Here is a 15750-nt window from a genome sequence, read left to right as displayed (position 1 = left end):
GGGAGCATCAGGGGCAGCACTGGGTCTTCCAGGAAATATCCAGCACCTTCACAAATTTCCTAGTCACTCCGAGTGAGTGGCTGTAACAGACCTGTGGTTGCAGATCAAAACAGAAACAATCCTTCTGTGGCTCCCCTTTCCTGTTAGTGTTGCTGGTCCCTGTCACTGCTGGGAAACACTGGTTTTCCATAAGGCTACTGTGAGCAGGGTATGAGATACCTCTGCCCAGTGATAATCAGCTGCAGGGAGAGAACTCCCAGCTGAGCAAGGCACTGCTGGACTCTAGCAGGCAGGGTGAAATTCCCCCAGGATTGCATCCCAGTGACCTTGCACCAGCTTTCAGCTGACCTGAGCCTCAGTTAATGTTCAGTGTTGCTGTGAGGGCCTCCAAGGCAGGGAAGCATGTTGTTCGGTGAGGCAGGGCCATGGCAAGGTTGCCCTGAGAAGGGTACAGACAGATCAGGAATGACATGACTTTGGTCTCGGCAGTTGCAAAACTAATATTTGCTTCAGGATCAGGGGGGAACAAGCTTGTGCTGAGAGGGCAAGAGGGACAGGGTGGGTGCAATTACCTGTCTGGTAGAGCAGGTGTCCTGCTGCAGTTGCAGACATGTCTCTGCTCTGCACTAATAGAAATCTATCAGAACTTCTGACTTACAGTTCTTTAATATAAAACCTGTTGAAAACTCTGCAGATAGAAAACAGGGGAGGTAGCAACAAGTCAAGCAAAGCAAATACTGAGATGAATAAATGAGTAACTAAAAAAGCTGCGTCCCAAGACCCTTACCCATCCCACTGGTATTTATTTCCATAAGCACTGCTACTGCCACAGCAGGAGCTACAGAGGTGGCAGGCTCTGGTGTGCCTTTGCTTTGCAGTCACCTACAAGTGATAGTGGCATCTGCTTCTGGTGGCAGCTTAATAAACACTAGGGCAAATGTCCTTCACTGATTTCCTTGCTGGTGACCTTTGTCCATTCATGGATTACTTCCTGGAGTTGGGAAGTCAAAGAGATGTGAAAGCTGGTCCAGCTGCAAATGGCTGCTCTCAAAATGTGGAGCAGCAGCATTGTGTCCTGGTGGGGTGGCAGGAGTGTGTCTCCCCCAGACTGTGACTGAAGCTCACATCCTGCCTCAAGTCACACAGTTTGAGCTTCCCTTCCCCTTAAGAGCAGCTGAAGCCTGTCTGCTCCTGGGGCTGCTGGCGCATAACCAGCCCAGTGGCAGGGCTGTCCTTGGAGCTTGGGAAGGAGTGCTTCAGGACCAAGCACCATCTGACTCTGTCAAGGAGCCTGGGAGCATGTAAACAGGGCAGGTAAATGAAAGTGGGAGTGGCCCCTTAAGAAGAACCTGTCCCTCACCTAATTACTTAAATCTGGACTTTATATCAACCGTGCCTGAAGAGAACATAAAAGCTCCGTGTTTTGGGGTACCCACCCACCAGCTGGGTTTTGGGAAGAATTGCTCTTTACTTTTACAAAGTTTCTGGTGTTCTCCATGGCAGCCTCTGATGGGCAGATGATCTTGTGGCCAAGGGCTGCACCTTTCTAAGCACTGTTCTTTTCCTCTGCTGTTGCTGTCAACACCTAAATCCAAACGCCAACACGCAAGGATAGCTGCTGTTCAGACACTTCGGTGCTCCTATCCCATCCCTACCCTACACCGCTGGGTTTCTTAATATTTTAAAATATTAAGAAACTGGGCCATTTCCCACAACTAGAACTGGTCAGGAGGCAAACTCAGATCCAGAGAATGTATAGAAGTTGATGACTGTGCTGTGAATCACAGCTTCCCAAAAGCTGTGGAGAGGACTCTTCAACCTTCAGAGGCACTAGCGCAGTGATTCTCCAGCATGGTATGGAGGGAGATCAACTTTAAAAACCATATCCTTTTTTTGACTTATCTTTCCTCCTGCCTCAGTCCTTTTTTCTGACAGATGTTTGGGAGTTTGGCCATGTAAATAATCAAGCTCTGAGCATTAGGAAAACGTTCATGCATAAACACAAACTTTAATATGTTTTAATACGCGGGGCACAGTGTCCTGTTACTGTTTGTGCTGGTCCCAGGGGGTGACGGTGGTGGGGCTTCCTGCCCCTTCCCTGTCACTGATCCCGAATGCTGATGCAGTTGTACGCAGCCCACCGCATCCTGAGGCTTCACTGCCTCCAATTCCTCATTTTCTTCCTTTTAATTTTCCAGCTTGCCTAATATCCAGTCAAATTATGGAATACCAAATCTTAAAAGTCAGCTTGGACTTAGAAGTGCTTATTTTTTTGTACTTATTTCTCTGGAAGAAGAAGAGCAAAACTAAGAAGGAAAAGGAGCTTGTGGATGCCTCAGGCTCCCACAGTGGTCTCTACAGTGGCAGTGCTCGCTGCCTGGGTGGCAGGAGCTGAATCACAGAGCTGATCTGGGAAGCAGGAGCCATAGACCAACCAACAGCACCAAGATTTTAAGGGATGTAGAGGGAATTGCGGCAGTAAATCAGATACTGCCTATGTGTTACTTTTGTGCAGAGTCAGGTGCAGCTTGAAGGAAGTGAATTGGGCTCATGACTGCACTCCTGCTTGCTATAGAAATGAGCTGTGAGTGAGCAGCCCAAAGAGATTTTTAGTTTTATAAGAAGCAGAAGGAAGTGTTCCTTTATGAATTTCCCACTCATGTCATATGAGGTGCTGCTGCCAGATGGCCTGAGACACCAGAGACATGAAAGTGTTCAGGAGGCAAATAGAACAAATTTGCAACATGGTCCATGAGGGAGTGAAGCAGAAATGCTTCTGGCTCCAGAAGTCCCCAAGTGTCAGAGTGCTGGCAGCTGGGGGAGTGCAACAGGGAAAGATCATCACAGTGGGATGGCTCATCCTCTGGATGTGGGATGAGGTCCGGGCTTGTGGCTGCTCTGCTGGCCCTCTTCTGCCTCCCTGCCCCAACAAAGGCAGATCCAGGGCAAAATGAGCCCTTACTTTGGGGCAACTTCGGAAGTCAGAACGTGGAGATAAATGGTTTTTTCTTTACTTCTCTCCTGCCTGTGGAAGGAAAGGGGAAAAAACAGATGATGTTCCTGGTGTTTAACAGCATGATCTGCCACATAATCCATATTCTTGCATTCATTCAACAAAACTAGGTTTAACTGTTATCTTGGCACTGGCAATTGCTCAAACGAGGTTAGGCTACTTTGAAGAGCAGCAGAGTAAGGAGCAAATTTGAGACTTTCTGTGGCCTCATTGCAACTGTGCTGCTGTCTGGAAATCATATCCCAATGGTACCTTTAGAAACTTCAACTCTAGCATTTCCTACTGTAAAAACTCTTATTCTAAGTGGATTCTAAAGTGACATCTGGGTGTGTGGTTGCATGTATGATTTTCCTAATGTTTCCTAGAGGCATGTTGTCCCTGCTCTATGCTGTGCTACATTGCCATCTCTTTCTGGCCACGTTAGGTCCCTTTTTTCCCACACCCAGTTTTTTACCAGGCCAAGTATTTTTTGGCTTCACAGGAGCTTCAGTAAATTTAAGCAACCCTTCCAGTGTTTGTGGAGCTCTACCCCCAACCCTGGGAGGTGCTCCAGAAGCTGCAGGTTGAGCCAAAAGGCAAGAGCACTGAAACCACAGGACAGTCACTGAATTGCTTCCCAGATTTAAAACCACATCTCAGCCAGCTTTGTCCTTGCTGTGAGAGCATCTTTGGGGATATCAACAGTCCCCTCACTGATCAATGCTTTTCAGGTGGCCCATGGCACTACCTTCCACACCTTTTCCTAATGTCTGGCTCATATGTAAGGTGTTTATGGATTCCAGTCAGATCATACAGGAGAGCCCAGAGCCCAATATTGCAATCAGGGATGTGTCACCCACCAGCCACCAACTGTATTTATATGGGTACAACAAAACCCAACAAATCTCCAGATATGTACAATAAATGGAGATTCTAAAGCAGATTTTGCAGATGTGAAGGTGGGTTGCTTTAGAGGACATTGTTTAACACCATACCTGTGCAGATTTTCAGCGTCTTCAATGGTCTCTGGCAGAGCTTTTCCCTTCATTTCAGGTAGGAGCAAAACTAAGCCACTGTTGATTAGAACAATCATAGCTGCAAGCACAGAACAAGGATCACAAAGGCAGTGCAATTGTCATGCCTATGTTTAATTTCAAGTCACTAATTAATGCCCCAATGAACAGACAATGTCTGCCCCAATGGCAGAATAAGGGTGCCTCAAAGTAATAATAACACTTGGATTTTTATCTGCATGATTCTTATTTGTCAGAGTAATTGCTGACATTTCTGAGGTACATCTGAGCCCTGGAAAGCTGTCCTGAGGCACAGACCCAGGAGGGAGCCTGGCTTCCTTGCTTCAGGCACACAGTGCAGAGGAAGCAGGTTTTGCTTATGATTGTCCAGCTGGCATGGGATTGAGGCGACACTGGCTAGCTGTCATCACTACTTTTGGCTTGATTAGGACATGCATGAAAGGTTACTACCAGTCCACCTGGCCAGTTTCACCTTCTGATTAGTTTTAGACCTTCTGTGACCCTACTGAAGGCAGATGGTTCATGCAGGCACACAGGTTTGAGTATGTGCAGCAGCTGGCATTCAAGGCAGCCCTTTTCTTGGGATAGAAACCTTAACATTAGGGCTGACATGCTCCTTTGCCATCCTAAATTGCCAGGGCATCCTTGATAGACTGGCCACCCTGAGATGGAGTATAACTTTTCTGCAGGGAGACAAGGCCATGTTGCTGGGACCTCAGTTCAGGTAACCATGCTGCCTGTGAGAGGGACAGAACCCAAAGTTTTTCCTCCCTTGGAAAGGGCTCAGCAGGAGAAAGTCAAAGCTTGAAAGGGCTATCCCAAAAGCATGGGGTCCCCTTCAGCACAGAAGGGGCTAAGAGGTGACTTTGCTACCACTTCCAAACACCCAGATGAACAGACTCACCAAGCTGTATCTTAAACATATGTGTATGCATCTCTCCGTGTTTTATTTTTTAAAGACAGAAAATAAATCACCAAACTAATTCATCTCAGCTTTGGCCAACCAACCCCTCTTGCAGCTCTTACCAAAGATGACCAGGGGCAGTTCATGCCAGAGGTCTGCCAGTCTGTACACAAGGAAGGGTGTTATGATCCCACCGAGGTCACACAGGGAGGAGCAGACGAGGACTCCCAGGTTCCTGCAGTGCACATGCAAATACACACACACATCACCAGCTCTGCCTGGGGCTGCTCTGCACCCCACAGGACACACAAGGGTTCACTCAGCCCTGCTGCCAGATGAGCAGGCCAGCACCCTGTCCAGGATTTGCAGCTGATGGGAAAAGAGATGGGCCGTGAGCCCTGGAAAGAGAAGAGAGTTAACACCCTGGGGCTTAGGAAGAGACTTGGAAAGACCTGGCCCCTGTAGTGGTGAGTATAATCAGAAGAGAGCACAGGCAGAGCATTCTCACAGGGAGACATACCACGAGATGAATTGGGTGAGGGGAGGAGGGTTAGACAAGGTAAGACATTAAGACTAGCCCTGTATTGGAGAGGTCAATGAGCCTTTGACTTCTGCTGGAACAGTGAGGTGCACTGGATAGGGAGCATGAAGGCTGTATGGGAAGGTTTCTTACACATTCCCCCAGAAAACTGCCCAGTGCTAGGCTTGGAAGTGGGGAAGGGGCTTTGGCCACGGAAGGAGGTGGGTTTCTGCTATATCACTCAGTATCCCTCCTCCCCCATTTCAAGGTGTGCTTTATACAAGCAAATTCCTCTTCTATGACATCCTTAGCTGTAAGCCAGTCTCTTGGTCTGTCACAGAGAAACACCCAGTGCTTTTACCTGCTGACAGAAGGTGGTGCACTTACCTGAGAAATGTTGGATACAGCTCAGGATTTGCCACACATATAATTTCATAGCACATGGTAATTCCCATCCTGCCCAAGCAAGCTGCAGTCATTTTAAGCCAATAAAGACCTGGAAAGACATTGTGCACATTGAGGTTTGAATACAAAACTATGGTTTTCTTCTGCTCTTGACATAAAACAGCATTAAATATTTAATTTAATGAAACAGTAAAGCATGATGCTGTTGTTTCACTCAACAAAGAATTTAGAATGTAATTGTCTTTTGATTCAAGCAAATAACCAAGACATGAGACTTTGCTAGGCTGCTGTCACAGAGAGGAGAAATTCACGACACAAAGTAGTTTGGGTTATCTAGTGTGTTAAACAAAAGCTTACACAGGACACCACTTGTTGCTTGCAATAAAACTTAACAGAGGGCATTGTTTGGTAGTTGAAATCTGCTTAGCAGGAAGGTACTCTGTACCTTTGCACAGAGGCTTGTGATGGCTTTCAAGCTGGGACAAGTTTGTGTTTGCCTCCCCACCTCAGAGGGTGATCTATAAATGCTTTCACACCTGCAGATGTCTGCTGCAAATAAACGAATGTCCTAGCCCTACACAGCGAGTCAGCCCAGGACACCTCTGTCTGCCACGTGGGGTTTTAGGTCCCAAGTCATCCACACCTCTGTCCCCAGAGTGAGGTGCTCTCTCAGGCACTACTGTGCCCCATGCCCTGGCACAGGCAGCAGCTGTGGGGCCACAGGACTCCCACTCCTGCACTCCCTCAGCAGGGCCCTTGCACCTTGCACAGCCACTGCGCTCCCCAGTCGCTTCCTAAAATGGTTTTTCATTGTCTGGGTGCTCTGGGATTTATGCATATAACATTTTACTATAACATTTTGTGTGTTTGTTCTTGTCTCCCCAATGAACTCACAGTTGTGTGGCGCTGTAATGGCTGTAGTTTCAGTCTACTTATATTCCATAAAACAAAAGGAAAGGAATTTCATTTGGTGGCCCTTAAGTGATGCACTGCTTTGAGACAATGATCTTGGAGCAGGCGCTCAGCTAAACCAAAGCCGAGTGTCGGTCACCGTGGTTGTTTGACATCCTACATTCATGGCAGCAGCACTGATGGCAGAAAGCCCTTACTGTACCCAGACATTGTTTAAGTGTGTGCATGTACCTATACATTTTTCCTTTTTAGGAACAGAAAGTGTGGGGATTTTTGGATGAAACCCCTGAATCGTGCATTAAAATACAAACTTCTGGTCAGATAAAAATTGTGGACATGTGAACATGGCATTCTTCATGACCTAGCACCTGCAGACTTATGATCTGATTTGATGCCATTTTGGAAATCTGATTTGCCCCATTTCTCCAGCCTCTCATTAGCAGGTATAAATACTGCTGCTTTTATGGTATTTGACTGGACTGGATCACAGTATCGACACGGGCCAGGTTATCAAGGATCTTTTTCTATTTTCCAGGGCAACAAGCAAGAGATGGGGAGAGAATTCCTTGACAGAGGAGGTTTGCAGAACTCACTGTCTGGCAGGAATGCTGCAATGAGGCAAGCAGCCCCTGTCATCACACTGGCTGCAGCCCAGGTGTGGCGACGGCCGATTCGATCCAGCGTCAGCAGGAGGATGAAGGCGGCTGGGAACTCGACGAGAGCAGAATAAAGGAAATCCAGATACATGTTCCCAGCAGCTATTCCCATGTGCATGATGAGCCCCTGGTAGAGGACAGAGCTCGTGAACCTGGGAAGAGAAGAGGGTGCAAATGAAGCCAACCCCCCTGGGAGACATTTTATGCAAAGAACTGAGATTTGCAGCTGGTCAGGAGCAAAACAGGCTTAAATCAATGACAATGATTTAATGACCCCAAATCACACACCTCCATTTGGGCTGCAAAAGCCTTCCCATCCTTACCAACTGTACATCAAAATGAATGTGTATTTTCTGATCTGAGGTGTCCTGACCAGGTCTAAGAATGAAGGTTTCAACTTTTCTCCGTCTTCCTCTTCGGAGCTGAGATTCTGGGAACAGAAGTGACAGGACAAGAGGTTACAGTGGGAGGGGGAGAAGGTGGTGAGAAGTACAGTGAATATTTTCCTTTAGGCTGATGGGAGAATGAGGGTTTTCATTTGCCAGTTAAGTAACTGAGGGCAAAATGACTTCTCCAGAGTACTTTGGGTAAAGGAAATATGAAAATTTATACAGACAATCTTCATATCTGTTGTAGTTGTGTATGGCATGAAGCAACATTTAAAAAAAAGTAATGAATAAGGATGTTCTGGAATTTAAAGTCATGAAATCTTCCAAATACTCTCTGTGAGGCTCCTAGGCAGTAAATGGGAACTCACTTGCCTTTGCTTTTGGAAGCTGCAATGATTTCGACTGCTCCCTGCTCTAAACCCAACACAATCCTAAACTCATAACATTATTTGTCTTGAAGTAGGCGCACATGCAGCAAATGCAGTGCAGTCACCTGGAAAGAAAGAGATGGCTTCTTCCTGTTTCCCTTGGCGATGCGCTTAATAACTTCCATAGCTTCATCATTCTGCTTTTGAGCTATGAGCCACCTGGGAGACTCAGGCAGACACCTGCAACACATATAAGCATGACAGCTACACGGAAGGAAAATGCACATTACTGGTACCTGGAAAATGAACATGGAACTGAGTTGCTCAGGCTAGGATCCTACAGTGCTTTGAGGATTCACAGGGGGAATTGAACTCAGTGGTAGCTGTGGCTGCCAGTGATTGCACTCTGATTCGTGCTCCATTTGAGTGGCAAGGTAGCCTTGCCTGAATTTATTCTCTTTTTTTTTAAATCTAAACCCAGTTTATTATAGTTTGGAAACATTAATCTGAGATAAATTCTCTTGACAAGTTTTAGAAATAGCTAATAGTCTATGGATATAAAAAAGAATAGCTCAAAATCTGATTCTTAATTTCTACCATGTTAAAAATAACCTTTCAAAAAAAAAAAAAAATCACATCCCAATTCTTTTCCCTGATCTAGTTATATTCTAAGAAGCATTTTTAATCAATTAAAAAAACCACAAACAACCCTGTGCTGATTGCATTAAAAAACCCAAACATCCAAAACCAATTATGATAGATGATTAGAAAACTCCCTTCCCACAGTAGCTCAAGGACTGGTCAAGAAATAATGACATACTATTTTGTGATGTGTGGCAAGGACTCCAAACACAGAAGCATTACACCATGTTGCAGGTAGCCCCTTGCTCTTAGGTGAGTCAGAGTAAACCCCTGAGCAGAGGGAACAGAAAAAGGCCAAATCTCTCCTAATATCTTGGAAATCCTATTTGTAGCACTGCAGCTGTTCTCTAAGGAGAACCTTCAGCTCTCAGCCACTGTCCCCTGATCCTGTCAGTGTGGTGTGGCATTACTGGGAGCTGCAACAGCAGGCACTTACCAATAGTAGAGCAGGAGAAAGAAACTGGGCAGTGTGACCGCAAGCTGGAGCCACCTCCAGTGTGGAAGTGCATAAGCCAGGGCGGTGAGGATGAGGAGTCCCAGGGTGAAGGCAAGCTGGTAAATGATGCCTGCTGCCCTCCGGTAGTCTGAACCAACAAATTCTGCAACTGCAAAGACAAGTCATATGAGCAAACATACGGGTTTGGAGAGCCAGGGGAGCATAACTCCTGCCAGCTGAGACCACGTGTAGCCCCTGTGCTGAGCTGTGTCCTTGGGTCATGGCACATGGCCATGGGTTTGGGTGGGAGAGCAAAGCTGGTCTCAGTCACAGGGCAAGCCCCAGCCCTGGTCACCTGCGGACTTTGCCCCCTCCTTTGAGTGTCAGGCCCTCACCCATCAACACAGGGCAAAGGCTGCTCTCTTCAACCCACTCCTTCAAGCTGTGAAATAAATGGCAAAATAAAATCGACTGATGTGACTTGTTTACCTCCATCTCCCTCCTCCCATATGGCTTGGGAACAGAACCTCCCTACCCACCAAGCAGCTGAATCAGCACAGCAAAAGTCATTTTGGCACCAAGGCTGTGAAACATGAGTGTTGTCTTACATCACTGCTTGTTGCCATTCCCAGAAAGGTGCTACACATCTTCACAGTATTTTCAATTTGTTTGTGCCTCTAGACCTTGCCCATCATTTTGGCATGTGCTCTCCAAGTATGAACCTTTCTTAGTTTTCAGAGGTGCCTCCTAATTATTCCATTAATGTCTATGAGCTGGTGCAAGCTCGGGTCACAAGCACCTGCATTTAAGCAAAGAGGTGCAGTTTGGCAGTAAGTAGCACAGTGTCACTGTCTGCTCTCGTTACACACAGGGCTCAGGAAATCAGATGGTGTCAGCGGGGGTCAGCCCTGCTGCTAAACAAGGGTCCCAGCCCAGAAGGTGCAATTGCAAACTGTGTAACTGAGGACGTAGCCTGTGAGCCAGCCTCCCTTGCTGACCAGTCCCTGGATCAGGCGGAACGTCACTGTCCAGGTGTAGCTTGGTGCAAAGGCCATCAGAACCCCTGAAACCGCGTTGATGAGGACTGTGACCAGAAGGCAGAGTTTGCGCCCAAACCTGCAGAGGGAAAAAACGAAAAGAAAGAGGCTCATCTCCTGGGAGGGTAGGGTGGCAGACCAAAGGGTTTGAAGAGGCTGGAGAGGGTCTCTGCTCATTTTGAATAGGAGCCTATATCTGTTATTCCCCTTGCCACATTTTCAATCCCAATCTCCCTGGTTTTGTGTTTTCAGGTCATTGCTCACTTTTGGTTAATGACTAAGGCAATTAATTCAAGATTGCCCTGATATGGCTCCCCAACCCATCTTTCAAAGCTGCCAGCGCTTTTTAATGGGGATTTGTTTGCTAACTGTGATCTTTACATGTTTTACATTCTAGATTATCTTGGCTGACTACTGAGCTCTTCTTGAATAGGGTTTTGTACATCCCTGTTATTTGTCATTCCCTCCATCGCCGTGACTCCCTGATGGCCAGAAGTAGAGGGTTTCCAAAAGAAACAAGTGTGCTGGAACACTAGAAAAGCATTTGTTTTCTAGCTGAAAAGAGATGCATATTGTCTTAGAAGTATGAACTATAAAAACGATTGAATTAGTCAATATCCACTAACAAAAATAGCGCAATAGTAAGTGCCAACCAAAATACGTCTTTTGTTCTCCACAGTAACATCAGCAGATCCCATCACTCAAATTTCCTCCTCTCATGAGCCTGACAAACAGATATGTTTTACTTGCCTGAAAGTTCTACCCAAGAAAGCCTCATCAGACCACATTTGAGAGTTCTGGTTTTGTTTTCACCCTGAGCACAATACATTTTGTTATGGTATTTTGTGTTGCTCCCAGGTGCTCGCAGTGCAGGAGCAGCAGTGAGCTGGGACAGAGTGGTGTGAGCAGAGTGAAGACCCCTTAACACTCTGACATATATGTGTTTTATCTTAGGAGGAATTATATCCTACTTCCTCATGTATTTTCCTACTTCTGCTTCAAAAAAAGCCTTTGTAAAAAGATCCTTCAGTATTTTGACACAGAGGGAGAACATTTCGGATATAAATGGCTATGAATTTGGAAGCTCTGGCTTTTGTTGGCTCTCAGCATCACATGGTGGCAAGAAATGCCTTTGCTAGTGAACATGATGGCATGGAAAGGTGATCTGAAATGTGGTGCTTCTGATGCTCATGGAATCTGCTCACTGCTATTTCATGTCCTGTTATGCCTGTAGGAGTGTGCATCACCATCCAAGCCTCAGTTCTGGGCAAAACGAGGGAATGCTTTCAAATTTACTAGGAGATTAGTTAGAAAACAAGAATTTGGATTTAAGGGAAAGAAAGGATGAGGGGGGTGACAAACGTTTCTGATTAAAAAGAAGAAAAAAGAAACAAAGATCTTCCAAAATGCATGCAAAGAAAAGCCAAAATTGTCATAAGTTTGTCCACTTTTGTCCTTGAAATCAGAGAGAGGACTCCATCCCAGGACTGAAGACTGGATGTAGTATTTTTGTAGTACTGCTGTAGCCATTTGATGTCTTTCACCTGAGAATCTCTTTTGCCAGCGGTGTAGCCACACAAGATGTGGCCACAAAAGGTTACTTTAGTAAATCACTATCTACTGATGAAAAATCCATTTAAGCAGAAAGCTTATAAAAAAGCTGGTCTGGCTCACTGGCAGCGAGGTAATGGTTTAATGAAGATGAGAAAGCAGTCTGTCCAATCTGTGCATAGATGGGCTTCTTCACAAGCAGATTTGTCTGCACAACCTAACTGATGGTGTGTTTGCCTGCACTGAAACTTGGGAGCAGGGACCAATGAGACAAACACAAGCCTATCCTAATTTTGTGACACTGCAGAACTACTACAGGGGATGGCTGTGGCCCTTCCCCCTTGAAGTGGGACAGTGAAAAGAAGGGAACAATAGCAGTATCTGTTCAACAGAGACAATTTTGGGGCCAGTCTTGGAAGGAAAAGGCTATTGAGAATACAAAGTAAAAAAAAAAATTCAGGACAGACTGGATCTCCAGAAGGATTTTTCACTCCCTGTTACCTCCATTTCTTCAAGTTCCAGTCCCATTCTCTCTTGTTATTTTACTGAAAATTTTGGTAAATATGCAGAGGAAGATCAGCTACAAAGCACTAAATTTGTTCAGAGTCTAACCTAAAAAAAAAATATCCACTGGGCAGATATACAGCACAATGACAATTGTAATAGAAAAGAGGAAATGAGGGACAATAAGGTCTAGAACTGGCTAAACACAGACTCAGCTGAAAAAAAGGACAATCAAATAAAATTTAGGAAGAAACAACTACTTCTATTTCTGTATCTGAGAAAAACTCCTATTTTGAAACTGATTTATGGCCATCTGGATACTGTTAAAATTAATGTGGAACAAAATTATCACAAAGATGAGCAAATAGTTCTTGGTACAAGAGTTAAAATTTCATCTTTGACTCTGAGTTTGTGTTGCAGTTTGTACCTGTGAGAGAAAACAAAATCTCTTCACTTGTGTGAATTCCTCAGGGCTGTAAAAGTGGAGGGATACCTTGGCATTTCTGTGGATTCTTGGGGCAAAACAGCCTTTGAAAGCAGGACCTTAGAAACCACCACCCACCTCCTTTTTATGTGACACACAGACCTTCTCAAACAGGTTTTGGTTGCATTCATTTTCCTTCTAAATTGTGAATGCTGTTCAACAACATCAGAAAGCAAATAACCAGAGTAAAGGGCTCATCCCATACCTGTCTACACACCACCCACCTGTCTGCTATGTAGCCAATGCTCATGGAGCCAATAAAAAACCCAGCATTCACACACGACTGGAAGAGGTCCAGCTTCCAGGAGTCCTCGCACACCAGATTAAACTGTAAGGGCAAACACAGTTAGAAGCACAGGGACATTCCCTACAAACCATGCCTGTTTGAGAAGGAGGGAAACCAATGGCATCAGTGAGAAAATAGACTCCGGGAAAGAAACCCTCTAACCTCTTAAGCTGACATCTGCGATGCATCTTGTTTGGATTTTCCCAAACCTTGTGAAAAAGTTACATCCCGGAAAATTATTGCATAATGACACATATGGAGAGTGAGAAAGGAAGAAAACTCTGAAAGAACAAATAAAAAAGTTCAGAAAAATCTCATCCTCTTGTCCCCACCCATCTGCTTGAAATTTGGACGACACTTGGAGCATTGTCAGCTTCCCAGATGCCAAGACCTATTTCAAACCATGTGTTTCCATGAGCCCTGCTGGGGTGGAGCCAGGAGCTGGGGTATCCCTCACCTCATTAGTACTGGCAAAAGGCCCAGGATTGGGCTGACTTTTTTCTGCAGGGAAGGGGCACTTGCTTTTGATTTACAATTAACAGGTTGTCAGGGCACACCCAACAAAGGGAGGAGGGCAAATTGGTAATAACTTTTCTACAGCTGGAAATATTCACTCAAGTGTAATTAGCCTTCAGCCCAGAAAGAAGCATGAATGTACTTGGCTGCTTATTTAATCTTTTTCTAACCCAGACAAGTTTGCTGGGGCCACACCAAACAGCTCAGCTCAGTTTCCCGGGTGTGGAGGACAGCTGGAGTGCTCTTCTCTGCCCCAGCCCATCTGTCCCAAGAGAAAATGGGGTGGACTTGCTTTGTAACAGTGATTATAGTGAAGCAAGGAAATATGAATGCCCTGCTCATGGAAGCTGTGAAGCATCCAGCGATGCACTGTTTTAAGATCAAGTTACACAAACATCTGCTAGGCATGGTTTAGGTATAGCTAATACAGATTTGGCAGTGGAGGGGAAGTAGAAGAGATCTCTTTGGAGATCATTCCTATACTTCAGGTCTCTATGTGGCTTTAAGACTATTAGTACTGGTTTGCATAGTTTTTATATTCTAGATTATCTGGTTTAGATACTGTAAATTGAGATAAAGCAGCACTGCTGTTGCTAAAGCATTATGTGAGAAATGTAGACCTGTCCTCTGCTTCTTGTTCATTATGGATGAGTATCTGGATTGTCACTCAAAAGTGCAGTTCCTCAGTCTGGGCTAAGGGGGTGCTACCCTCAGTTTGGTAATGGAAATAATTGTGAGAATAGCCACTGATGACAAGATTGCAGTATTATGCTGCCAAGAAAAGCGATAATTTCCCCTTGTTATGTATATGAATCTTTGATCTAAGTGCCTAGCAGGTTCTGATATTGAGTGTTTATTAGCAGTCAGACTCAGACAGTACACCAAAAGCAAACTTTATTAATCAAGCATATTGTATCTTTAAACTGTGCAGACAGGAGTGATTTCTCTGGACAAGCTATGTCTTACCTCGGTGACGAGAGAGCTCCCCGGGGAGTTGTAGACCCAGCCATCCCGGCAGGGACCGAGGGGGACGGTGCTCCCACTGCCCACCAGGCTGCCGAGGGGGTCAGTGCAGCTGATGCCTGTTGCGTTCCAGTCCACCTCGTACCTCCTGCAGCGGCTGTCAAAGCTGGCCCCGTGGCCATCCCACTCGGGAACCGTGTGATTCAGCTGCTCCTCCAGGCTCCAGCCACACCGCTGGCTCAGCTCAGCCGCCCCGGGGCTGAAGCAGCGATGCTCAGGGGTGAATCCCAGGAAAAAAATCCCCACATAAATGGGAGCAAAAGTAGCAGAAAGCAAGCATAAGACAAAGAGGACTTTCTTCTGAAAGAAGTCGAATTCTCCGACCTGCTCTAAAATGTCATCCAAGGCTGGCATCTTTGTGTGTCACAGATCATGAAAGTATCTAACTCAGTTGCTTCCAGGGCTTTGGACTTCACTGCATGCTTAAATAATAGCTGAAGTGTTTGCTTAAACTCGCAAACAAATAATTAACTTTGTCAATTGTCAAGCCATGCATCTCAACCTTTGTTTCCTAAATGCCATTTCTAAACACACTTTGGCTCTTCTTTTTGACTTCTGTTGTTAATTTGTTTTATATATGACATACTTGAAATGCAGGATCTGGAGTCTTAGCTTATGGCCATTTCAGTCTGTCACTGAGAATCTGTCAGTGCACAGTGTTGGGCAGGTGGTAATTCCTCTGTCCAGTATTTTCAGAGGCCTTAAGTACTATGAAAGCAGTATGATCCTCTTCCTCATATACATATAAACTGAAGAACCTTAAAATTACAAGGGACATAGATGACTGCTTGTATGCTCTGTTGAGGGAATAGAAGAAAACAGTACAGCAAAAACACAACAGGGCAGATTTCTTTGAGGCACTTAGTGGTTAAAGAATAGTGTTGTGCCTCAAATGGGAGGCAGACCAGTCACTGCAGTGTGAGTTGGGACTTCTGAGTCAGAGGTGATCAAATGGAACTTGCAGGGGTTCACCTGCAGCTGCCTCACACTCAGGGAACTGAGAGTGGCCCTGAGACTGGTCACCAGCCCTTGCATGACCATCCTGCCCTCTGCCTCCTGACCTGCCTTGCACCCTGGGGAGGCAGATGGCA

The 15750-nt window shown here is 45.6% G+C and overlaps 1 protein-coding gene across 1 annotated transcript; it reads right to left on the bottom strand.

Annotated features, from left to right (window-relative positions):
* Positions 1 to 1988: 1988 nt before the first annotated feature.
* Positions 1989 to 15013, bottom strand: SLC22A2 (solute carrier family 22 member 2). Its single transcript, XM_048299448.1, has 11 exons — positions 14603 to 15013; positions 13059 to 13162; positions 10220 to 10374; positions 9259 to 9427; positions 8306 to 8420; positions 7747 to 7853; positions 7361 to 7575; positions 5838 to 5946; positions 5053 to 5165; positions 3988 to 4087; positions 1989 to 3025 (listed from the first exon to the last, which is right to left on the bottom strand). Exons 1-11 carry the CDS (start codon positions 15011 to 15013, stop codon positions 2959 to 2961), a joined length of 1665 nt encoding a protein of 554 aa, XP_048155405.1. The 3' UTR covers positions 1989 to 2958.
* Between the last annotated feature and the right edge of the window lie 737 nt (positions 15014 to 15750).

Source organism: Corvus hawaiiensis, chromosome 3, assembly GCF_020740725.1.
Source record: "Corvus hawaiiensis isolate bCorHaw1 chromosome 3, bCorHaw1.pri.cur, whole genome shotgun sequence".
NCBI lineage: Eukaryota > Metazoa > Chordata > Aves > Passeriformes > Corvidae > Corvus > Corvus hawaiiensis.
This window is presented reverse-complemented; position numbering and strand designations above follow the sequence as displayed.

Excerpts from the sequence above, each read along its gene's own strand:
- SLC22A2 (XM_048299448.1), bottom strand. The coding sequence starts at position 15,013 with ATGCCAGCCTTGGATGACATTTTAGAGCAGGTCGGAGAATTCGACTTC. Across the intron at positions 5,947-7,360 it reads TGCAGCATTCCTGCCAGACA|GTCTTTATTGGCTTAAAATG; the intron begins GTGAGTTCTGCA and ends ATGTCTTTCCAG. Across the intron at positions 3,026-3,987 it reads GACGCTGAAAATCTGCACAG|GCAGGAGAGAAGTAAAGAAA; the intron begins GTATGGTGTTAA and ends TTCCTTCCACAG.